A 26,641-nucleotide genomic window follows, 5' to 3' on the forward strand; every position below is an offset into this window, starting at 1 on the left:
AGCAACTGCAATTAAAAAAGCACCTACTAGCTTCTGAAGGTAGTTTTATATGAAGTGTATAAAACTATTCAGAGATATATGGATCTAATACAAAAGGAATCAGGAGATCTATTACGCTATTATGTTGTTCTATGAACTTAACTACTAGCACAAAACAGGTTTCCTCTTCTCATGCAAAGGGGAACTCCATTTCTTCCTGACCCTTGACAGGCTTACATATTTTCAGTCCACGAAAGAAAATGTCTATTTGGTCTCTGAGGCGAGCCAGTTCAGAATGTGTTTAGCACTGCCTCAGGAGTCAATTAAGAAGTAAGTCAAAAAGGTTGAAATTTTATGACAGTCTTTTTCATCTGCCAAAACCTCCCCTGCCATAAACCAGAAAGTACAACCTTTTGCTTTCTCTTTCTCTGTCCACAAATGTGCACTACTCTCTGCTGTCATGGTGAACTCAGAATATGTATTTCTCCATTTATAAGGCCAGAATGGAAAAAAAACAAAAAACAGGGGCAACTCCTTATTCTGCGTTAGCACAGAAGTCACAAAAATCCTGCTTTATTGAAAGCTATGTAAACTGCACGTACAACAAAAGAAATCAACCCCAAACAAATACCTGCCAAAATTTTCAGTTCCATATACATCATTTTACACAGGCTAACAAGCCAATTACCTCTTTTTCAAGGCTGCATCTACACACTGCTTATGCTTACAAGCTGGCATCAGCAGATCCCAGAACGATGCAGCTCCTGGCACTTCTGACTGTGCTCAGCGCGCGAGCGCTGGTTGGCATGCCACTAAGGCACAAGTAGGGTGAGTGGTTTATCAGACTGCCTGAGGATGTGGGTGAATTTGTTTCCTGGCCCGTACTACAGACACAATATTTACTGATGTTCTTTTGTGTGGTAGGTTTAGATGCCAAAAGCCTTTCTTTGTTCTGCTCCTACAAATGCTACTGTAAGTCACTGTCATTTTCTAATGAGTTTCAGTAACTGCTTCATGTGGTGGATAAGGGAACACCTGTTTGGTTGCCTGTGCAGGATTTGTGTTTGCCACAGGCTAAGCAATACATGCTGATCTCTACCTCCTTTCCATCTTTGATGTTACTCATTGTTCCTGCTTTCCTGGTCTTGACTCTCACCTATGCATTTCCCTCCTCCTGGAAATGACATGAAAGGAGAAGGCTTGGGAGAGATACTAAGATGGTGTGAGAGCCTCTGGCTGGAGATTCCTTTCTAAGGAGAATAAACTGCAAGAGGCAGCCTGGAGCGGTTTAGGTCCAACAGTAAGGGCATGTACTGGACTATCACGTTTTGAACAAGTACAGTGGCTTGTAGCGCTGCCTCCCTAAAAAGCCTATAAACCCCCCAGTCACCCTACTAATCTGCAGAAAGGCTACAGAAGAATTGAGGCAATTGAACCCCTGTGCCACACCTGAGGAACCAGGGAAAGCAAGGGCTACTTCCCTGAACAGTGATGGTTCCTTCAGCCTTCATGAGGCCTCCTGCTTGTAAACAACCACACAGAAACTTGAAGACAGGCAGCGAACCAAACCAGAATGAGATTATCTGCACCTGACTCACAATCCCTAACACTCTATTCCACAAACTCACACTGGACCATGGCTGGTGAGGAAGAAAAGCCTGAAAGGGATCCTGGTGGTGAGAGCCCGTACTGCGGTTCCACTCCTGACTCTTCTGCAGTGGTCTCCTGCCTGCATAAGAGTAAAGACTGAAAAGAAGAACTTCACTCAGGCTCTTGAAGGAAGAACACTGACATGAATTTAATAGGATGTGAGATGTCAGCCAGAGAGATGTGCCTGCTTTACCTGTCCCTTACCATCCTGGTAATGCTAGTAAGAGCAGAAGTGATGGAATTTTGAATGACAATGTTTGAGCCATATCTTTTCATCTGATGCTATTCCCAATATCTTTGAACTCTGCCTCTGACAGAGGATGAAAATAATAAAGTCCAAGCTCAGGATGCTCAGCACTGATGGAGCATTTCCTGAGGCAGCACTGGCTGTGAGCATTGATGCTAAGATGTAAGAGCTGGCTTTCAGATCAGCACTAGAGCCTATTTCGTATTATCAAAGCTTAATGTCTTAGTGATCTACAGAAACTTTTAATTGTCAGCTATTTTGTAAAGATATTAATCTCCTGCTGAGGAGTGCCCCTGGAAGTAGGTCTCAGTGTTTGCTACCAGCCCGTGGCTACTACAATGTTGAATGCCATGATAATTATTTCATGCTCACATGTAGAGTGACTAGGGCCAGAAAGGGGAGGTGGATAAAGCAAACAAATTCTTAATCAACACTGCTCAGAAATCTGTGTATTTAACAACTACTTTGAAAGACTGAATTTTACCCACAGTTGAGACAGTTTTTGTATATCTTTGTGAGAATATACAACAAATAACTGTGAGACCACCCTTTAACAAAAGGTGCCCACCTTTCAGATTCACTCCATTACAAAACTGAGCAAAGACAAATTTGAGACCCCAAAGTTTTGAAGACAAAAATATTGAAAAGGCTTATGTTAGAAGAGATGGCTGGAATAAGGCGAGGCATCAAAAATGCCCAACCATAAATATTTATCCTGAATATATTACAATACTGATTGAAGTTTTATCAATAAACCAAAATCTCCTCAGAATCTATGCTCTGAATGATTTATCTGGAGTTAAGGACTGTTGAGTCAGAAAACTACTAGGTCTGCATTAATGCAGCAGAAAGAAAGGTGGTGTGACCTGTGTTACTCACTTCTGCCACTCCTGCTCCAGAGACTCAAATTCTAAAATGAAAGAAGGGTACTCACACTTCCTAGGTATTTTTCAGGTCTGCAACGTACTCAGAGAGCACATGATTTTATTAGTGTGTATGTTTACCAGAAGGTCCCATGAGAACACCTCTTTTGTGTGCACAAAGAATGACTCAGCTGGATTGCCCTGGCTCTCAAAGCAGATAATGAAATGGAAATAACTTCATCTATCAACAAATTGTGAGGTCCACTGATGCCAAATTTCATCTCATTGAGCATGTCAGCCATCTGACAGGTGGCAATTTCACAAAGCAAGAGCTATGAGATGGAAAACACACAAATACACATCCTTTTACACATTCATTGTGTAAATAGTGCCTTTTTGTTTCAATCCATTTTCAGTATCTATGAATAAAGCAGCTGATAAAGGGTGAAAATCATAAAGGTTGAACAAGGAGTGCTCTTTCAAACTGGGACATCTGCTTTCACACTGAGTAAGAAGGATTTCTCTTATTATAAAAAACTGCTGAAACAAAACTGAATTAAAATAATAAGAGCTTAGCCAATTTTTTCTTTTGTTTTTCTTTTTAGCCTCAGAATTATACAGCCTATTTAAGTGAAAACCACATCTATCTAATACAACAGCTATATGTAATTTCATATGATAAAATAATCTGTTGTTGTAACATCAGTTATTCTTTAGAGGAAAAAAATCTAAATGTCGCTACTACCCGTGCTACATTCTGGACAAAGAGTTTCAAGTGAGTAAAAGAGTTAATATATCGTGGGATTGAGTACTCAGTGGTGAGCCATGCATTTTCTTCCCCAGAAGGACTGAGACATCCCTAACTGTCTGCATTTCTGTCAACATTTAGCCTCCGTGAAGTGCACTCTGAAATAGCATCGGCCAAGAAGGCAGTATCACAGTATCACAGTATCACAGTATGTTAGAGATTGGAAGGGACCTCAAAAGATCATCTAGTCCAATCCCCCTGCCAGAGCAGGAACACCTAGATAAGGTTACACAGGAACGTGTCCAGGCGGGTTTTGAATGTCTCCAGAGAAGGAGACTCCACAGCCTCCCTGGGCAGCCTGTTCCAGTGTTCTGTCACCCTCACTGAGAAGAAGTTTCTTCTCAAGTTTAAGTGGAACCTCTTGTGTTCCAGTTTGTACCCATTTCCCCTTGTCCTATCATTGTTTGCCACTGAGAAGAGCCTGGCTCCATCCTCGTGACACTCCCCCTTTATATATTTATATACACTAATAAGGTCACCCCTCAGTCTCCTCTTCTCCAAACTATAGAGACCCAGCTCCCTCAGTCTTTCCTCATAAGGGAGATGCTCCACTCCCTTAATCATCTTAGTTGCCCTGCGCTGGACTCTCTCCAGCAGGTCCCTGTCCTTCTTAAACTGAGGGGCCCAGAACTGGACACAATATTCCAGATGAGGTCTCACCAGGGCTGAGTAGAGGGGAAGGAGGACCTCTCTCGACCTACTAACCACCCCCATTCTAATACACCCCAGGATGCCATTGGCCTTCTTGGCCACAAGGGCACAGTGTCGGCTCATGGTCACCCTGTCGTCCACCAGTGTTATTTAATCTACAGTGTACTTATTTCCTTATCAGTGTGCTGAATTCTGTAATTAATTCTGAGCACCAGGGCAACAGGCTCACAGACAGAAAAACAAATATATTCATAAAATTTTGGGGGAAAAATTGCCTGGAGTACTGGCAATATTAGGTGGAAAAAACTGCAATTCCAATATAAACCTCTTAGTTTAAAATTGAAGTGTGAAATATAGATTTTTAAATATATGAGACAATTGGAAGGTTGATCCAAGAGGCTTTCTGATCCATGTCAACAAGATCTCTGTGGCTGCGGTCTTTGGTATAGATTTAGAGAGAAAAGAAGGAGGGTTGCTACACGAACTGATCAAACAAGTTAAAAATAGGGAATGATTCCATTTCAGTTAGAAACTTAAACACCAAAAGCTCCATAAATCTGTCCCATAATCCTTTTAAGACCAGTCTTATGCTCATTTTGTGAAGACTAAAGCAAAGGAAATAGCATGAAAGATTTAAGTATAGATACCTTAAATTAAAATTAGAGACTTCTGGATTAGGAGACATTTGAGCCTGTGGTTTAAGTCAGGAAGAAAGTGCCAATGGATTTGCTCAGTAATCTCGGCAGTCCATCTAACCCTCATTTTGCTAATGCCATGACAGAGAGAGTAACTGTTGCCTGTCTCCATTGCTGTATCCTGTAAGGATGCAAAGTAGTCTGTAAGGATTCCATGAGCTTCAGCTAATTATCTCGGAAACAGTTTTGATCTAGTACCATGACAGTCCTCTGATGTGACATGCTAATGACCCACAGGGAACTAGTAGGAGGAAAAGAAATACAGGACCACATTGTTATTGTTCCACATTTATCTCAACCTTGCACTACACAGCTGTAAAATGCAAATTTAAAACACTGGCAGGAAAAGGTAGGTGGGTCCTTAACGATTGCTCAGAGGCCTCCAGTTTCTCTGCCAAAGAGGATGGACATCAGGAGGCCTCAGGCATCAGACCTTTCTTAATTATCTGCAGGCCAGACTGTGACCTTATCAAGCCTTAATGACAAAGGTCCTCAGCAATCACCCTTATTCACTCAGACAGTTGTATATCTGTGTTTACTCTCCTTCTTTCCATGAAGCTTTCTACCTTTCCAATTGTTCTTACATGAGACAGAAGGGGGGAGGGGGGAAAGAAGAAAACAAAACAAAGGAAATGTACTCACTAGGTAGCAAAAGGCATGAATCTTAAGTAGTTGTGTGATTTTGAGACAGTGGTGCAGTGATAGGAAATACCCGGTTGGGACAGAAGAAAGAGATGGGAACAGTGTAGGAGTTTCCCTCAGACAAGTATAACCTTGTCCCAGGGCCAGTGCAACCACACAAAACTTGTGTGAGAGCATGCAGTAGTGACAGATCTGCCCACCTTTGATAATAATTACTTTAAAACCAGTGATCGCTCTGCTTGCATTCCACCAAACAAAAGCTTTATATGTTTGGGTTTTTTAGTTGCTGATTCACACTCAGAAAAGACAATTAGTGAGCATTGCTATTAGCAATACAGAACCCCTCCTGTGTAAGCCCCTTGCATGTGACTTGCCCCATTAGCCTTTTTTTCATGGCTTTTATTTGCTACTAAAAGAACAGCACATGTGAAGTGATGTTTGGGATTTACAGTATTATAACAGCTGCCTGCTATGTGACGACTTTTTAAAACTAATTCTGAGAAAATCAGAGTGCATGAAAACAAATTGTAAAGATCCTGACTACAGACACACTAATCCTCTACAAAGACAGTAATACTGACAGATTAAATCATTCAGAAAAGAAGCTGCGGTCACATCTCCAGGCAGGCTTTCTTAATGATGATTTATAAAAAATCTTCCTTAACTAGACTAGAGCTGCCATGGAATGCCAGAAATGGTCTCCTCAGTCAGCCTTGTTACTTAAAACACAGCTATGCAGTCAAACCCAGAAGTAAACCTAACTAAAATGGTAAAGTCAGGAGCTCAAAAATTAGGAAATCCCAGATAAAGTTGCCCTTTCTGAATCATTGCTCTTGCCCGCTTTCCTTGTCTTACGGCCGGTGCACACAACATGAAACAGTGTTTGATAGCTGCCTCATTTTTAACCACATGACCTCAAGCCTTCACTGAAAAATGTCGAATACAAAGGAAAAAAAAACAAAACAAAACCCCTGCTGGATTAGTCTGTGACAATGTTTACTTCAAATACATCACAAATACAAATAATGATTTTTAGAATACCTGTAAAGTGAGACATTTATATAGATCTCCCTTCCTATTTGGAGGTTAAAGCAGTTAAGACAGGAAGTCTCCATGAAATACAAATGTGGCATGTGAGTTCACAGCGAGTTTTGAACTTCCTTTTATACCAAGCTTCGTCTATTTGAGACTGCTTCCAGAGTCCACTTACAGCTCTTTGTTCTCAGCACACCTGTGAACTAACTAGGAACACCTACGTATTAGTGGAAGACACCTTGAATGATTTCACAAGCATAACATCAGAACTTTAGGATATGTAAGAAGGACACAATTAAATTTTAAGTGCCAAGCCGAACTGCTGGGTATGCGATTTTTTAATTTCATGTAGCATGTGTGTTCTACTCATTGCTTAGAGAAGTCAGAAGTGCTCCAGATGAAATGAGATGTAGAGGAATACTAGAGAAAATTGAAAAGACAAAGTAATGTCAGGAACTGTATCACAAGTGAAGTGAAAGAGAGTATACATTGTAACAGAAGACTGGGAGGGTGGGGGGGGAAGGAAAATAGGGAAATAACCTGCTTTTTCAGTATTGAGTGCTACATCTGGTAACAGTCCTGTTAACCTATTGGAAAACTGTCTCAGTGTGACTCATGTTTGTAGACATCCGTTCTACAAATACATGGGGTGACATGCCTCTCATTCACTTTTGCTGTTGTTTAGCCTTGACACGCTTCCCCCCCAGTGGCTGGTCCTAGCAGAGGATCTATCCACTCCATCCACAGTTCCACAAACAGAGTAACTGCTGAATGACCAGAGAGCCAATCTTTGAGAAGAAAAAAAAGCCTTCAGCTTGCTTGCTACAGCTGCCATTCTCTGCAAGATCTTTAAAAGCTCACTTAACTATTTTTGTCTGTGTATCCACTTGAAAATTTTAGTCTTAAGGAGTACCAGCTATCTGGCCAAAGTGCTTATAAGAGAGACATCAGAATTATTCACAGCCCTACACTAATTCACAAGTTACTTTTGTAGTGGAGATGGTGAAGTTTTGTGATATGATCTTATAGTTAGTACAGCAATACTGCAATTACAAAATATTTTCCTTAAAATATATTCCACATGTTTAGTTTTTTGGGGTTTTTTTTTCCCCACAAATTAGCAGTGAGAGTCTCTTCACTATAAATGAAGCCAAAAATTAACTTGCAAAGGCAAGGAGGCAGTTTGCCTGCTCACAACTACATTGTCTTTAGTCTGTATCAGAAATAATAAAGAAAAACACTATAAGACATGCATTCAGTTTTAAAGCATTAAATGTTACAAGTATGTCTGGAAAATGTGGAAAAACCCCATTTCTAGTAACTTACTTTCACTGGCTGAATAGTCCTGTGGATCAAGTATCCCTGATTCCTGCAGTGATCTAATACAGGAGTCCACCAGCTCCAGACCTGTGGTGAGCTCATCTTCTATATCCTTCTGACCATCTGTAATAAAATGAGCAACATAAGAATGTATATAACAAGGCAAAAGGTAAAACCAGCTACATGTGACTAAGCCTTCACAGCTGATGAAGAAAGGGCTAACACACCAAGATCATATATTAAGAGGAGGCTGGCCGTATTGAAAAGTATGCCATCCTTTGAAAGCCAGCCTTGGATTAATAAAAGCAAAATGAGAAAGTTCATGTCAGATCTTAAAAAAAAGTGAGAGAGACATGGTTAGCAATGCCCCTCACAAAGCTCCACATTTTGAGAGTGTTCTCAAAGAGAACTCAGTGTTTTTTTTGTCAACCCTAAAAATTTTTGCCAAATTCCACCAGCTCTTAAGTAGGGTTTTCACACACTTGCAATAAAAAAAAAAACAAAAAAACAACAACAAACTGCATAAATAAATGTTGTTTTCCCCTCTATCTTCTTCAGGAAATACGATTATTCTGGGAGAGGATATATGCAGCACATATATGTATATAAGTTCACTACCTTGTGTTTGCCAGTGAAACTGCTCTTCCGTTGAACTGAAAAAGAGAGAAAAAAGTGTTATTTTCTTATGAAATGATTCAGTAATGTGCCATCAAAATTCAGCTGTAAATCTATTCTGAAGGAACTGATTTAAGGATAAATGAACTGACTTAAGGATAAATAAGAAAACATATCAAGGATTGTTTTACATATTTTTAAGTGAATGACTTGCACAGCATTCATTCAGCAGGAGGGAAGCATCTTCACTTCTTAATTAGGTAATTCCAAATATACATATAGTAACTGCCCTTAGTCTTGATATACAAATTATACTATTCCAAAGCAAAAACATTTTGAAACTTTTTTTGATCCTCCTATTTGTCGCATTTTCCATTTTCATAGAGGAAGTTATAAACTGCTTTCTCAAGTGAACATTACATGTGCTTTCTAAAAGAAATTACAAGTATGGCTCTTGGTTCTGCTGATCATTATGTGCATTTTTATACTATCCAAATGTGCAGCTAAGTTAATTCAATTGGCCTACACAAGAGAGTAAATTTAGATGTGTTTGTGCTTCTAAGTACAAGCACTTAAGCAATGGAAGGTCTTAATTTTAAAATAATGAACATGCACTCAAAAGGATGGGTTAGGTAGGGTGTTTTTTTCTATAAAATAAACTCTATATTCAAATAAATGATAAAATGAATGATCTATTCAATTAGGCAATGAGTACACTTTCCTCCAAGGCATGATCTGTTTATGCTTCAATACAGGTCTTTCTCATGCCAAGAATACAAAAAGAATTTAAGTTACTCAGTAATAACCACTCTTTTGATAACAGTAAACTGATTTATTATAGTCATAATTAAAACATTTTTCTGTACATTTTTACAAGATATTTGTACAGGAGAACAAAATGATCTGTTGCATGCAGTGGTTTAAAAAATAAAGACAGAAATTACTTTAACTTTTGAAACGAAATTTATTTCTCTCTGATGTTGAGAATAAATGTTCTTTTTAATGAGCAAAAGGATTTTAAATCTTGAATTATTTTCCCTTTTCCCAAGACACGCTGGATCTCTTATGAATATGTGAGTATAGCTCCTAGTATCTATGCTCTAAACAAGAATAACAAATGTAATTATCTCTTCACATTATTCTCTCTTTATAGAAAAAGAACTTGGGTTAATCATTTATCAGGTTTGAAAGTGTAAAAAAAAAGTGTACTTGCCTAATTTACATGGAAATACTTCTAAAAGGACAACTTTCAATTTCTAACTGGCATCTGAAGTGTTAATCTGACAAATTCAAGTCTATACATGATCATCAGTTTCCAAATATCTACCATCTGTGCTTTATATTGACTCACTGTGGTGAGATTTCAGAGATGAAGAGGCTAGCCTTTGAATGAGACAATCAAAACCCTTGCATTCGAGTCCACTGAAGTTAATAATATGGAAGATAAACATAGCCAGTGTCATCTGGCAAATAATAATGGCAAAGTGCTAAACTGGAAGATACTACTGTAATATAAATTACCTTTTCAAATGGAGCCCTACTGAGCGGTGACTAGGGACAGTGGCTCTTTTTGGAAAGTTACTTTCTCTAATTTGAAATTCCTTTTGCCTGATTTTCAGAATCGCTGAACAACTGCAGCTTCTGTTGACACAGTGGGACTTGAGAGCAATCTTCTTTCTGGAATTTGCATCATTCATAATAAGCAATGTATTACTTTACACTACACGGTCCTTCTTCCAGTATCCAGAATTCTATGTGATAGATACCACATCAAAAGACAGAAAAAAGTAATATCTCAGGTGGCATTCTTGCTGCCAGAATGACATACTGAACATTGCTGGCAAGAACATGCTGATGTAAAAGACTGTGCCACCTGATCCACATCAGCAAGAACAGAAAATCAATTCTGTGCACAGGGTAAATTATCATTTTCAGGAATTCCAGCTTAGCCCTTTTTAAGCAGCAGGTTTGTATAAAATGTAGAAGTTTATTATTAACTAGTGGCTTACTAATGATACCTGATACAACTAGTCTGGCTTGCATAGAAACATTTTAATGTATTCACCTTAAGAAATCTTAAATAGGAAGGTCTAAAGAAGGTTTGCAATACATTTTGATCATATTTTGGCTTTTCCAGTTTTAGTCTGGCTTCTCCTCACAACTACTGTAATAAATACTGTATTTTTTGTAGTCAGGGTAACAGATTCACAATCTTTTTTTTTTTCCTAATGCAATCTTCTTATTCAACATATGGAATATGGAACAGGCTGCCAAGGGAAGTGGTGGAGTCACCATCCCTGGAGGTATCTAAAATATGTGTAGAAGCAATGCTTAGGGATATGGTCTACTGGTGGACTTGGTAATGCTGGGTTAACATTTCAACTTCATGATCTTTAGGGTCTTTTCCAACCTAAATGATTATATGATTCTATATTAAAGTGTATTTGTCCCTACAAGGATATGAATACATTCTGGTATGAAGAGTGTGCCATTTCCGGAGTTAAATTAATGCTTTTTAAGTTTTGAATAGTCCAATATAGTTGCACATGACAATGCCATTTCTTGGTTACAAACTCATGCCCTAGTTTTGCAGGCAAACAAGTAAAGGGTTTCCTTAGAAAAATCTTATTAGGATTTGTCAGTTTAAACTTAGATAACCTGTTTTTTTCTTCTTTTTTCTTTTTAATCTTTTTCCTTTTTAATCTTTTTTCTTTTTAATCTTAGCCTTTTTTTTTCTCCCCCCCTCCCTTTTTTTCAAATGAGCTTTTCCCCATTTTGTCCTGAAAATGATTCCTGATTGAAGCAACCTGACATGTCTGTGCAATGAGCCTTTAGGCTGTCACACAACTGTGCCAAATCTGCTTGAGTGAATAAAAAGTACTTTTTGTGCTTTTCTTTTAGGTGTTTCCAGCTTCAAAAGAGAGAGCAGTACAACTGACTGTATACCCACATCAAATACATGAAAAGACAAAAAACCAAAAACTAGAATCACAGGATCGACTAGATTGAAAACGACCTTCAAGATCCAGCCTTTACCCCAAGACCGCCACTAAACCATATCACTGAGGGCTCCATCTACATGGTTTTTGAACACTGCCAGAAACAGTGATTCCACCACTTCCCTGGGCAGCCTGTTCCAATTCCTGATCATCCTTACAATGAAGAAATCCTTCCTAATACCCAATCTAAACCTCCCCTGGTGCAGCTTGAGGCCATTACCTCTTGTTCTGTCACTTGTTACTTGGAAAAGGAGAACAACCCCCTCTCACAACACCTCCTTTCAGGTAGTCGGAGAGAGTGGTAAGGTCCCCCCTGACCCTTCTCCAGACTAAACACCCCCAGTTCCCTCAGCTGCTTCACATCACACTTGTTCTCCAGACCCTTCCGCCATCTTCATTGCCCTTCTCTGGACCCACTTCAGCACCTCAGTGTCTCTCTTGTAGTGAGTAGTCCAGAACTGAACACAGGATGCAAGGTGCAGCCTCACCAGTGCTGAGTACAGGGGGATGATCCCTGCCCTGGCCCTGCTGGCTGTGCTATTTCTGATACAGGCCAGGATGCTGTTGGCCTTCTTGGCTGCCTGGGCACAAGCTGGCTCATGTTCAGCAGCTGTCAGTCAGCATTCCCAGGTCCTTTTCTGCTGAGCAGCTTTCCAGCCAATCTTTGCTTGGGTTGTTCTGACCTAAGTGCAGCACCCGGTACTTCGCCTAGTTGAACCTCATACCACTGGCTATGGCCCATCAATCCAGCCCGTCCAGATCCCTCTGCAGAGCCTTCATGTCCTTCAGCAGGTCAACGCTCCCAGCCAACTTGGGGGCAACTGAAAATTTACTGAGGGTGTGAACACCCAATGATTCACTTTCAAAGCATGTGCTGGGGAGCAGCAAGGGCACCTTGGACTCAGGTGATCTCCAAGAAGTCAGGAGTGTGCCCAACGCTCAGGCAGCAGGGACAACAGTGGGGCAAAGGCAACTTACATCTAACTTGCAGCTAAATGCACACATTTTGCACACTACCTGGTCACAGCGGTACTTGTAGAATTGCTTGGGTTTAGACATTGCATGCCCTAATGTGAGGCCTGACTCCCTTCTGATTAATGCCTTTTGATAGCTTCTGAAGCATCTTGTGCAAGAAGGAGGCTCACCACACTGTACACACTTCTCATACCGTATTTACTATGCAGCCTATTGAAATTCATTTTTCTTAGCCTGTGCACCAATGTACATCAGTGCAAATGCACGCTGGCCCATATGATTTGGCTATTCGAGTCCTATGTCTTACCATTCCTTGGAAGAGCACCATAGCAAAGAAACTGAGCTCTTGATAGGAAGGGATATAGTCGTTAATTATCCACCAAATGTTTGTGTGTCTCTTCTTTGTGCGAAGTCATTCAGTTTACAGTTGTCATTTTTTGAGAAAGTGCTATAGCTATCTGCTACACAAAAATATTTCTTCTTACTGTTTTCTAAAACAATTAATGAAATTGTATCTAATATTACTATAAAACAACTATGAAAGGATTTTTATTAGGAGTTGTATCAGCACACGATCTTTTCAATTATTTCTGCAATGAAGCCACACAAACATCACCGTATATAATTACAGGCAGAAGCTGTCTCACTGATTTCTAAATTGTTATTCTGGTTGTAGAAGGTGGACTAAAAAAGATTCAGAAGTATTCCACAAAAAGCTAAGAGTTTGAGAAACTAATACTGCAGCTACAGCAAAGGAGAAGCAGATTTTAAATCAGTGGTGCACTTCAGGTTATCTGCAAAACAGTAATCAGTTTTTAGTATCAACTATCTGGGAAAAAAAAAGCCAAACCAAAATCCTAAGAACAAATTTAACATTAAATCATCCCATGAAAACATAGCAACTGCTCAATAAATATACAGAAGACCACCCCCAAGCACAAGGTTTTATTTTTGTTGCCCAATTTAAAACTAAATGCCTGTAGATGTGACGCAATATCGTCTCTGAAATATTTAATCACACTCTATTAGTCAGCTGTGGTATCAACTTGGCTACTATATCAACAAGTCCTTTTGATGTTCCAACAAACCTAATGCAATCCCCTATAATGATCTTGGATAATGTAATCAAACAAATCAGCAAATCAAATAAACAATACCGCCACAAATCCATATATATTTTACCAGTGGCTGCTCTTTTGTACCCTATGAATTTCAGACTGACTTTTTAAATTATTACAAAGTTGCCCTTAGCTGTAGATGTCAGAAAACCATTCAGGTAGTTAATTCCTACCTGTATTAGAAAGGCCTTGCTACAAGTCCCTACAGGGAAAAAGAAGTATCTATTATTTTTCTCACACAAGTTATTGTTATCCCGTAAGTTTTACAAAATCAATAGCAGCACTTTATGGCTGTGCTATGAATTTTTTGTACATCTTTCCAGTGATGCACGGAAATATTCACAGCCAAGTTTTCAAAAAGGTCTCAAAATAAATACTTTCTTCTGCACTTAATACTTGCAGGAGTTAGCAGACATAAGCTTCCTTTAAAAGCAATTTTTTAACTGCTCCAGTTCTATTTATATCCATTTGTTTCTATACTGATTCTATACTGAATAATAATTGCTCTATTTCTTCTTATTTAAATGTGGTTTAAAGTTCAGTGTGCTACACTGCTAAGGGTGGTATTTAAGTACAGAGCAGCAGAGAAAGCCAGAAGCAGTTTTGCATTCCACACAGCATGCTGCTTAGGTGCTTGCAAAGCGGGCAGCAAAGACTGCTATTTAATGGAGAGAGCATACAATAATATAGTCTGTCTCCCTGTAGTTTTTGACCATCACTCCTGAAATGGCCAAAATGAGTATCAATTATACTAATTTTTACTGAATTCATTTCACATACACCAATTCTCCACAAACATTTTACCGAACTTTTGATTGAACTTAGCCACCTAGAAACAAAACATGCGCTACTTAGCCTGCAGTATGTTTCCTTCAGTTTCAGTTCAGCAGAAGCAGATAGTTACTTGTGTAACAGTGAAGGCAGAATCCTTTCCCAGTGGAAACCTGTGAAGCTCTGTTGTTCCAAGGAAAAGAATTTGCAGGATAACACATAATGCAAATAAAATACTTGTTATATTTTATTTAACTTTAAATTTGGAAGCAGTGACAGTACTGGGAAAAAAAGTATTGTGACAGGACTATTCTCACACTTCCCCTGGTGCCCGTTTCTGGCCTTTACGTATCCCAGACAGGATACTGGGTTAGCTAGACCTTAACTCTGAACCAGTACTGCCATACTTTTAGTCTTATTTAGAGAAGCTAAAATCAAATCAAATTACTTAATTTTGAAGTTTTCCTAAATTAATTAAGAAAACAATGAGGGTTTACAAGGATGATGGCTGGATTTCTGCTAAAGTAATAATGTCAGTTCTTCAGTTTGCGTCAAAACTATCTTCATTTGAGAAAGGAGCTCACTTCCAAAACTGAAGGAAGAATAAACATAGAATACTTTAGGCTGGAATGACCTCTGGGTATCTATTGGTCTAGTCCCTACTAAAGCTGGGCTAACTTCAAAGTTATGTCCTGGACACAATGCTGTAGCAAGGCATGCAGGAGAATCCTTCAGTATTCTGTTGTTCAGAACTTGTTGAGAGAGAAAATAAAAGCCAATAAAAGATAAAGTTAGAGCTGTTTGGTAAGTTTAGATAAGATAACTGAAGTCTTACAAGGGAGCAAAACTGGCTTTTATAATATAACAAGACTAAATGACCAGAGAAGAAGAAATAACCAGGGAAGGCATACAGGTGGGACAAGAACAAACAAGCTCAAACTGGTGATCGAAATTTTTGATGGAAATTTAAAATAAGTACTAAAACATCATGGAAGCAGCCACCCCCATCCAATTAGAGAGGAGGTGGCAAAACCACGCTGCTCTTAGAAGGCTGTTGGATAAATTAGAAAGACCTGATCTTAGTTTCAGCTTCAAAGAACTCTACTACATCCCAGGATGGTCTCTCCAGTTCTATAATTGTTATTATCTTAATCTGTGCTGCTGTCATCTTGGTGATTGTTACATAAAGGAGTATAAACACAACTGTATAAATTAACACCTTATACCACCAGAAACACTGAGCAATGGAGAAACTCAGTTGTTCTAGAAGCAGACAGTACAAAAATCATGTATGCAAGAAGAGATGAGTCTCACATTTGCATTTCAGTGGATGAATGTAAAGGCAGCAAAGTACTACTTTCAACCTAAAATGTTCAATGAATATAAAGGTAATTTGGCCTCTTAGGTGGGGGATAAGCATATAGATCAAGCTCTGAACAATTGATAATGATTTATGATTTTAACTATGGGAGTGAAAATTCTTATTTGTAAACTGTCTGTTTGTATACAGAGTTGACAAATTATCCAAGTAACTAAAATGGCACATGGTAATAACAGCTATTTAGCTATATGGATAACCTTTAATCACACATTCATTACTGAAAATTACTGAAATTATATTAATGCAAGCTGACAAAAAATAAATGTAACCTTTAGACAGATTTGGAGCTTTGCTGTAAGCACACAGTCTTTTTATTCTGGCTATTTCCACCACTGAGGCTCAGAGTGGAAAACTAGAATCAGTTCCCTAAGAAAATAATATTTCTTCCATTATTCAGTGCCTACCAGTAACTACAGAAATGCAACGCAAGGAGACACTATGCATATAAAATCAGGCTTGTAAGTCAGACATTTGGTAAAGACAGATGTAAGAAATACATTATAATTCTATTTAAAAAAATAGTAGGTAGACATTAAAGAGAATATTCGTAAGGAGTAAAAAGATATCTTTGTAGAAGCTTGATGAAAATGATCTTCCATATATCATGCTAGTAATATTGAGAGCCATAATATTTTGAGTCATCTTTATTCTTAGAAAAATATTACAACATAAAATGTTGCAAAACTTACTTCACAACAAAAACAATACTTTGAAGTTTTGTTAACAAAAGGATGAAACCACCTGTCTACTTAAATATACTCTACATTCAGAACCTGAAGTTTCACAAGATAGCTAAATATTGAATCTTTTCATCCTGGTGTATGTCCATAAGTTACACATTTCAAGAGTGAGTTAAGACTTTGCAAGAGAACCAATGTGTAGTTTAGGTTTGCAAGCCAGGTAAACCATGAAGGGCTGTAATAGTAGTAAGACTTAGACCGAAAAGTAGATCAAATCAAAAGTTATCTTTGAAGTTCTACTCATGACTTCCTTCTTCCATTTTGCTTTCCATAACCTATCTACTACTCACTGCCTGCATATCCAAACAAGTACCAAATTCCTGTGTGCACCTGTTATCATCAGGGAGACCGAAGTGGAGAAGAAATTGGAACGGTAGCAAAAGCTACCTGTTACTTTATTATCACAAAATTTTCCAATTAAAATCTGGCCCTAATATACTAAAGGAAGTGACTTCACAAATACTACATGTTCTCATAATGCATTGAAAAAAAATATAGTGGGCTTAGCTATACACTTGTATCACTTGTAAGAATTTAAGAGAGAGACAATCTTATCAGTTACAGTAGCACTGAGGTTGTACCTCTGAACGGAAGAATTCAAATGCTTAGATGGCTTGCTTGATAAAACCAAATTCTACCTGTGCAGTCCTCAAAGCATTTCAAGTTAGAGAAGCTGTAGTATTTTGAAGTATTAAGACGGGGCACTGATCTTCATTCTACTCAAAGGGCCATCTAGGACTTTCTGGAAAGTCTGTACCATTATGCAGAAAAATGTTAAAAGTGTATTAGGTTAAATAAAAGCACTAATTTTCTCTGCTGACTCTGCTAAAAAAGCAGACAAGGGAAACGAAACACAGATCTCAAGTAACCGGCTGAGCTTTACACTGGCAGATACAATTTTTTATAAGCCCTTTGTTTTGGTGAAAAGTTTGCTGATCCACAGGAAAATTAAGTCCTTGGCCACCTACGCAAATCCCTCTCTAGGATGCCTCAACATCACTTGTTCAAAACAATTCATTAAAATTCTTTCTTCCACATGGCTGCTAGATCCAGAATCCAGTTGGTTTTCACTACAGCTCATGCCACTAAGTAATACTTTTCTCTCCATGCCGATCCTAATCACATGCTCCATCATCAGAAACAGTACATAAACATAAGTTACCAGCTCTGCATTTATTTTAGCTTTCTTTTCTCTAATTACACTAACTTGAATTTTGAGGGGTTCTCAACTGAGTTATCCTATCATTAACTCTGCAGCTTCTTTCCCTTTAAATATCTTAATCTAACTTTAAAAGCTGATTGTAAAACTGAAAATTTTCTATTACTTGTTCAGAGCATCTTGGAAACAGTCCAGTCAAAAAGCTAAATCTGTTTTCACTGGCAAAAGAGAGCTCATATGAAAAGAGAGGAGACTGATTTACTTTATTTATTTTTCTCCCTAAATATGAATCACATAAAATCTGTTCTGGACTTGACAACATTAATTTCTCACAGTATAGAAATGCTAAAGCTCATAGTTGAAAACAAGAAAGCAATGTGTTTTGTGGCCATTTAGAGGAAGAACAGTGTCTTCGAGTTAGCTGAAGGGCAGTCAGTGTCAGAAGCAGAGACAAGACTTTTAATCTCAATCATTTAGTTCCCTCCCTTCATCAAAGCAGGGCCGATGAGCACTGATTGGAAGCTATTACCAGTCTTCAATTGTTAAAAACTGTACCCAGAGCTTAATGTTTTTACACTTTAAAGAATATAATGAGTAAGGAAAAAGTCTATAGAAAAAAAAAACATGAAAAGGCCCACTTATAAGGAAAAATGGTCAAACCATCTCACCAACTTTTTCTGTTGAACAATTCAGTTCAACACAAAACTGAACAGGACAACTGTATGGTTTTTACTACAATAAAGAAAAACAAATTGCATTTAGGACGGGACTGGAATAAAAGTGATCTATACAGAGTCAAAAACTACAGCTGGCCTCTCTGCAATGAGGATGATGTTTTACTGAGGGATCATGACAAGGAGAATTCAAAGAACTCTCTACATCTACAGTACACTCTACAACCCATGATGAACTATATAATCTCCAGTCCAAAACTGAGATAACTAAGATAATCACAGATTTTATTAATCTCTCAAACTTTCTAATCTTTCTAAACAGAAATTACAAATTATTTGCTGTGTGCACACAATCTTTTTATTCTGGGTATTTGTCCCTACTTAATACATGGAGAAAGAAACTAAACCAACCACAGCTCAAGTACAGGATGAGTTCCAAAGTCAAATTTTTTCTAAGAATTCATATTGTAATGGTCAATAGGAAAATAAATAAATGCACTTGGTTTTATTAAGACTTCATACAGCATATAAAATGGTAAATTTCTCTCAAAGAGTAAACCAAGGAAATATAGACCTAATGTATCTGGAATTCCATCAGGGATTTAACCCATTATCAGATGACACTGCCAAGCTAATTGCTTAAAAAATAAAGTGGGAAACTGTAAAATATTTGAACAGTTAGTGTAAATAAGGTCAGACAAGAGACAATCAGTGGTGTTGAGTGACAGGGAGATGATGCAGAATTACTCAAAAATCAATCATGGGGGAATATATTTTTCCACACGACTCTGTAAAACAAATTCAGCCAGCTTGAAGATGTGAAAAAATCAGTACCTGAAACATATTAAAACAGTCTTCTGATATCAGACAAGACTGTGTTTTTTTGTTCCTTAGATTAATTCCAGCCTCGTATTACCATGACTTGGATTTAATTTTTTCAGGAAACTAAGATTGAAAACTCTCTTTCTTCTCCTTGGACATAATGAAAAAAAGAGGAAGTGTTTTTTGAACAGGAATTCTGAGAACACTTCATGGGTACCTATAAAATAGAACTTACAATAGCAATACAACTTCTGTTACTCATAAATAGGCCTTTAATAAACTACTCCAAAATGTACTGCCAAAAATATGGACTGTCAAATGGACAGACACTGAGGAAACCTGTTTACTATAATTACCACTACATGCATAAAACAATTCAAACATTATTGGATCAGGTATATTTATTAAATTAAATTAAATTCAACATGGAAACATTGTACCTGAAAGAGAAAAAAAAGCATAGGACAGCAAAGAGTAGAAAAAAAGCTACATTCAAGCAGAACTATTTGTTTCCATAAGCACCACAGTATTTGCACATGTTCCATCTGCATTTTGTGCAATACTTTAATCTTCCAAAATGGCAAATACAAGTTAGTTTTAAGAGCCTGAAACAAGATTTTGCAATTATAAACATCCAAATGATCCCCTAACACTCTTATTTAATTAATTACCATGATGTCAGTGTCTTGTAGCTATTTATAAAGACTTGTATCTAAACCAAATACTATTAGACAAACTGCATGTGAAGTGTAGGTGATGCAGTGTAGTGGATACCAGTTTTCTGTCCTATTTTTACTGAAGTCATTGTCCTCATCACTGACACACTGAATTTTAAAACATGTTCTTCTGCAGCACTGTGAGCTTAGGAAAAACTGTCTCCTCAAGACTCAGGTGCACAACAAAGTCTGCTTTATAACAGTAAAAGTGAGTTTGAGAATTACTGTGGAATTAAAAAAAAAAAAAAAAAGGAAAAGAAAAAAACAAGCTTGCACAAAACCACTGGTACTGCTCCATCTGTCACAGGCCAGGATCCCTCTGTGTGCAAAGTCCATGCCAGGCAGGGGCACAGCAAAGAGCTAGAGATCCTCACAAGAGGCAATCTCAGCATGACTACCAATACCCTTGGCCAGCCATGTCCACAGGGAAAGGTGCCCCAGCACTGGGGGAAAGCCGGAAACACCCAAGCATGGGAATGAGCATATCATCAGTACGAGGAGAGGAGGATCAAGCAGGATCTCCCAGTAAATCTGCGTGAGGAAAATTCTCCTACAGCACACTGTGCTTGTAAAAATGGTGGCTTGACTGCCTAGGTCATGCCTGTCCACCCTAATCCAAACAATCGTCTTCTGACAGAACTGCAGTTTAGCTGCTAACTGCACCTGTACTACAAGTGCACATAACATAAGTTGTTCAGATTTGTTGGGTTTTTTAATCTTTTCTGTTTCCTTTTTTTTTAGAGCCATTATCTCCTCCACCTCCTCTCTTCCTATTACAAAAAGCATTAACAGAACCCGTGACAAGACCAAATACACTGGGAGCCCAAACACTACTTATCCAGTGAATAAACACTTAAACAATTCATGGATCCTTTCGTTTCTCCTTAAGCAGTTCAGATTTTACTTAATACGAGTCGAAGAAGTTAGATTATTATGCAAGTAAGGCTGCCCATAAAACATGGCATTAAAAATGGGGATTTGTTAGTAATCTGATTCCAAGTATATGAAGCAGATACGTTTTGAGCATGTCAGTACTTACATTAGGCACATAAATTTAATTTCTGTAAACTCAGAGCCAATGCAGCTTGGGAAAAACAGGTGGCTTGTTCTGGCTTGTACAGTGCGCTCAGTATTACTACTGGTGTCCTAATCAGGATACTGCATGTAAGAAGCCTACCTGCATTTAAAATCTAGTCTGAAGTTGCATTTCAGACACAAAAAAGAGAAGGAAAACGTAACCCCTATTTTTACTTCTAAACTGTGCAAATGTAACATGGAATCACTGGGGCAGCAGAAGCAGCAGCCCATGATGCCATCTTCTCATGGTTGAACTACATTTTCGTCAACACATTTGACACATTCAGCAGAGGGCAACAAAACACAGGTGGCACCACCTGGAACTCAACAACAAGCCTACCTTCACTGCAAGTCACTCTTTAAAGTCCTGACACAAGGTATGCATGTGATGGATAGGGTGACTTTTCTCATGGCTGCAAAAGAACAACCTGCCAAGAACAAATAGAGCATTACCTAAAGTGTAGGATTACCTGTCAGAACGTGGCCTTCTTACCCTTTTTCCTTCAAGCCCTTTACAAGTTTGTATTAAAGGAAAGAATAACCTAAGACTTCTGTTAAACAAACAAACAAACAAACAAACAAACAAACAAACAAAAGAACAAAACAATCCAACATAAAAATCATCCCTTGTCAGTCTATTACTTGCTTCAGGGCACTCCATAGTTTTTGTGCATTGCAAAATCAACTTCATGGGTGCTGCTGACTACACACTTACTCTGTAGTTTTCACTTTCTTCCACAGGGCTCAAGCTTATTTGTCTACATAAATGAATTCATGACACTCAAGAACTGACCACTTGAAAATAAGTCTATAAAAAGGCACATCCTATCATGACGTGGATTATACCTGCCCTGAATTCACCCTTCTTTCTCTCCAGACCCCTGACTGACCCCATCCTACCTTGCATCTTACCTGCCCCTGACAGGAACCTCCCAGTTTCCACTGTCAGATTCCATATTGCTCCACTGCAGTGTATATTACCTGGATCTGCATCTTCACTTACTGTATTGTACAACCATACATTACGCCAATGTCTTTCAAAAGAAAGATCTTTCTGCAGTGCACACTGTTACTTATCATCAACAAACCACCTCTCATTAATATGAGAAAAGTCACTACACATCGCAGGGAATTAATTACGATATGGCTCTACTGCATGGCCTTGCTGACAGCAATTTGTAGAGATGCATACAAGTATGTGACTGATTTTGATTTATACATATGCCTGATACACAGAGAAGTAAGTTTTAATGAACAAAGGCATAACTACAGACAGTATCCATGAAAGCCATTTTGATGCTCTCATAATGATGTGCTTTTGGGGAGTATGAAGATCTAACAAGTCACCATCAGGGAAGCGGAGAGGTCCCTCTTCTCTACCAGAAGCCCAGCAGAAAAAGTGCCATAGCTTGTCTGTGGCAGTGTTTTGACAGAGCTCACAGAAGAGAGCTGTGCCAGAGAACTGCAACAGTGGGTTTCTCCACCAGCAAAGTGGAGCCATGAGCCAAGGATAACCACAGCCTAGATAATGCACTACTGCAAATATTTTTCTGAGCCTATCACACTTAATTCAATCCATTTCCATCTCCTTCTGGTTCAGTGACCAGAAGCAAATGGCAATGTGGGTAAAATGCTCTTCACTGGAGTGCCAAATAGTGCCTTTCTTATCAGTATGAACTCCTCTCAACTTCTCGATATTATGTATAGATATATGTAAGGTACAGTTTAAGCACATCAGTAATTTCAAGACGTATTTCCTAAAACTTATCTAAAGCAGTGTACATAAAAACATTTGAACAGAGATAGCTACACACTTCAGAATCAAATATAGATGCTAGTAAATTTAAGAGACGTTACGCGTGTGAGGTAGAAGTGGCATCTACTGAAAACCAGAAACACATGCTAGAGGTTATTTCCTTTTCAATGATCCAGACCCAAAACTAGTAAATTTGGTGCTCAAAGTCACAATGAGGCTTTGCATCTGAAAATTCATAACTAGTCTCACCTAAGTTTCCAAGTCAAATATCCTTTATATCCAAAGTTCTGTTCTGGACCCCTTTGTGAGACTACAGAAAATGGAGAAGAGCTCTTCACTTGTTTGTCTGTAGCACATCTATCCCCTTAACATCTACCCCATTTCTACATTAATGCAAGTGAAAGACAGCAGTATGAAAATACTACATGGATTAGTATCAATGTGGAGATAAGCATTTTGACCACCATAATTTAATTATGTATATGGTAGGACATGGTGCATGGTCAGCAAGTTTACAGATGATGGAAAATCATGGGAAGTGAGACCTCAGTGAGACTTCAACAGACTGGAAAAAAGGGCTGACAGAAACCTCATGAAGTTCAGCAAGGGGTGTGCCTGTTCAGCACTCGAGGAGGAGAACCCCATGCACCTGCACATGCATGTGGGATCTAACCAGCTTGAAACCAGCTTTGCAGAGAAGGTCCTGGGGATCATGTTATAAAGTAAGTGGAACATAAGCCAGCGGTATGCCCTTGCAGTAAAAGCTGGCCAACAGCACCCTGGGCTGCACTGGGAGAACAACTGCCAGTGGACACAACCTTGAGCAACCTGCTCCAGTTGACCCTTGCTTTGCGCTTTGGAGTCTCCAAGAGGACTGTGCATATTGGCATCTCTATGTGATTTTGAAAGGAACAGAGAGAAAGTGTACAGTTTGTTTTTACTACCTGATTACCAAAACACAATGTTAACGAGTCCAGATAAATCCTGAAACAGAATTTAAACCCAGGCATGGTGAAAAGCACAAAACAAAAACAAATATATTAGCAAAACTCCTAAAACATCTTCATCTTCAACCTTTACATGTCACTTTGTGGCCACATGCAACGCAGCAGAAGTATGACACTACACTGGCTTCTTATCAGTCACAATTAAGGCTTGAAAACTAAAAATTAGACATCAAGAACATCCTTTCCACTACTTCAGCTCTTCTCTGGAGGCACTGAAAGTAAAAGCTGAAGTGGAGTTGCAAGGCACTGGTGCCATAGCTAACCTTATCCTAACAGAGTGTCCCTGCTTTTGACTTTCAAGCCTGGTCCTGCTTCAGCTCTTGGTTCCCCAGCACATGTTCCTCTGCATGCAATGAAGAAGCATGGTTCATTTGAGCAGTCTGTGAGTTTGCAAATTCCACCTGTCCTGTTTTTCCCTGGCTGAAGCTGAAGTGCTATTTGCCCCTGCCAACATATGTCTGTAGCTATATATCATAAGGAGTTAATGCATAATACTGCACTAACCATTCAGATACAGAGATGTTACCGGGAGGCATGGCACTCTCTGAATACTTAACAACATATGGCTTCGTTCTGATCTAGTACTGAGGTTGCATGCATTCAAAGAAAAAATTGTCATGTGAGTTATCCTTACAAGCCTTTCTGAAATAAGACTTTAACTTTGCTATAAATACAATAGTGTATATTATTTTAAAATAATATTAATATCACTAAAACAGTACTTACATAATTGTTAATCACGTATCGCTATGTGTATAGTTTTGTAACTATGTATTTTATCCATCTGTCAATGAGCTGCTTATTTCTATTTGTCTTATTTAAGCAAAGCTACATGTTAAAAAACCCACAGATTTTCCTATTTCCCATCTTAGTTACTATATATTTCCAGAATAAAGTCCCATCTCTTCCGCCTGATGCCTTGCTGTTTGCTATCACAATGAGAGACCTAATTAAGGAGACTTTGTATCATTAGTTTTCAAATTGAAAATATTTGGAAGACAAAATAGATGTATTTTTTGGAAGACAGAAACTGATGTTCAAATCTGCAAAATAAAATCCAACCCCAAGCAAATCTTAAAAAAAGAACCTGAGTAGAACCACACTGTCCTGCTCAGGTTCTTTTGAATTTCAGAAATCCAAAGGGTGATTGCCCCATCATCTAATGGTCAGCTGGAAGAAAGCAAGATTTGATTTCACACTAAGAAGACATCCTGAAAATAAGAACTGTTTGCAGCTCCCAAAAAGCCTTGCCAGCATATATCAACTTAGCTGGATCATAAGCAAGCATCGGAAATACCATTTCTATTTTCAGAACATTATGCATCCAGGATGAAAGCTGGGTTCCTCCCACATCTAAATTGCTCAGTAAATCTTATATTTCAAGAACAGTCTTATGATAAATGTCAATTTTGTGCTAACTGCATTCTGCAAATATTTAAATTGAGGCATGTACAAAAAACAGATAATGAAGACTTTTTTTTTTTGAAACTGAGGATGCACCTTGGCTGAGCAAGAAATACATTTAAGCCAGGAGCTACAGGTTAACTTTCAGTTCAGACTGAACTGGGAAATGATATTTCCGTTACCCTTGAGATGTGTCAAAAAATAAATAAATAAATTTCATACAAGTGGAATGCCTGAACATGAAGCTATGTGATACTACAAAATAATTACAGTTGGAACTTGGGGAAAAATTAATAGACAGATGGTCTCCACTTGCTACTCTGAAAAGTAGTAATAATAAAAAACAGGATGATGATTCTTATCCCTACACAGCAACCTATTTTTAAACTCCAGATTTTTGTGATGTATTAAAAAATAATCGGCACAAATCAGATAAATACAGAAAACAAACTCCTTGTGAAAATTTTCTGCAAATGTTAATATAATCATTATTTGACACTTAAACCATTTAAAATCTTCTCCTTCACGGCAAGTGTGGCGCAAGCACTCCCCACCACAGCACTAGTTGCTACTAAATGCCATCTTTTGTACCTGAGTTATGTCAGGATAGAAAATAAAAAAAAATTACAACTCTGAGACAAACTTTCTTATAATTTTAAACAATCATAATATTCCATTATTAGTTTCTGAATCTCAGAACTGAATAAATACCTACCGTGATTACTCCTTCCCTAAAAAGATCAGATTTTTTTATAGCTATGTTCTTCTAGTACACTCAGAAGGGCACAGGCAAATGATAGGATAAGGAACTCATTTTACTGTCTAAACTGGAATCCAAATTGGAAAGGCTGCCTCCTCAGATAGCTAGTCTGTGGTTAGAATTGAGTGGGTAGTTTTAGTCCAATTTCTCCACAGACATAAATAATACCAATTAAAGATACCTTGTTTATCAGTCTTAGTTCAGCAACAAGTGGGCCTGAAGATGCTCTCTTTCTCTTATTACAAGACATCCTGGAATATATTCTTGAAAATAAGCAAACTACCCAATAGTACCTGAATATTTAGTTTTTCCTGTACTTAGCATCCTCTTTATGAAGTCAATATATTTCTGTTGTTTCAGGATATTTGTGATGTATTAAGACAAATCAGAGGCAATTAAAGCCAATCCTGTATATGGAAATTTCCAGTTTTGTAGCTGAATCAAATAACAAAGCCTAAAATCTGAGCAGTACATAGTAAATATTGCTGCTAGAAAGGCATCTTTCAGAAGTCAGGATGAAGCTACTGAAGATACAAACACTGAGTTTCTCTCGCTTGCAAAATATTGTCAGATCATAATGACAGTGCATGCACAGCTGTACATAAATGTTTAGTAATGATGCTGGCAATACTGCAAGATTAAAAAAAATAAAACAGTAAGGGTGGAATAGGAATAAGTGCCTCCAGAGTTAACTTGATAGAAAAAAAACAGCTTTTTCGGCAGAGATCTATGGATACTAAACATTACAATTGGTTATTGAATTTTAGTTTGTATTTT

At 38.2% G+C, this 26,641-nt stretch overlaps 1 protein-coding gene across 5 annotated transcripts in view; it reads right to left on the reverse strand.

Moving 5' to 3' along the window:
- CTNND2 (catenin delta 2) overlaps positions 1–26,641 on the reverse strand; it is a 650,408-nt gene that overhangs the window by 295,353 nt on the left and 328,414 nt on the right. For all 5 annotated transcript variants that reach the window (XM_061369698.1, XM_061369700.1, XM_061369699.1 and 2 more), the window contains exons 4-5: positions 8,509–8,543; positions 7,897–8,013 (exon numbers count right to left, since the gene is read on the reverse strand). In XM_061369698.1, coding sequence (XP_061225682.1) covers positions 7,897–8,013; positions 8,509–8,543 — 152 coding nt within the window. The remainder of the gene's footprint in view (positions 1–7,896; positions 8,014–8,508; positions 8,544–26,641) is intronic.

The sequence above is a fragment of the Neopsephotus bourkii genome, unplaced genomic scaffold, assembly GCF_033783945.1.
Source record: "Neopsephotus bourkii isolate Nb327-2 ecotype Australia unplaced genomic scaffold, CSIRO-AGI_Nbou_v1 NB_1508, whole genome shotgun sequence".
In the NCBI taxonomy this organism is placed as follows: Eukaryota; Metazoa; Chordata; class Aves; order Psittaciformes; family Psittacidae; genus Neopsephotus; species Neopsephotus bourkii.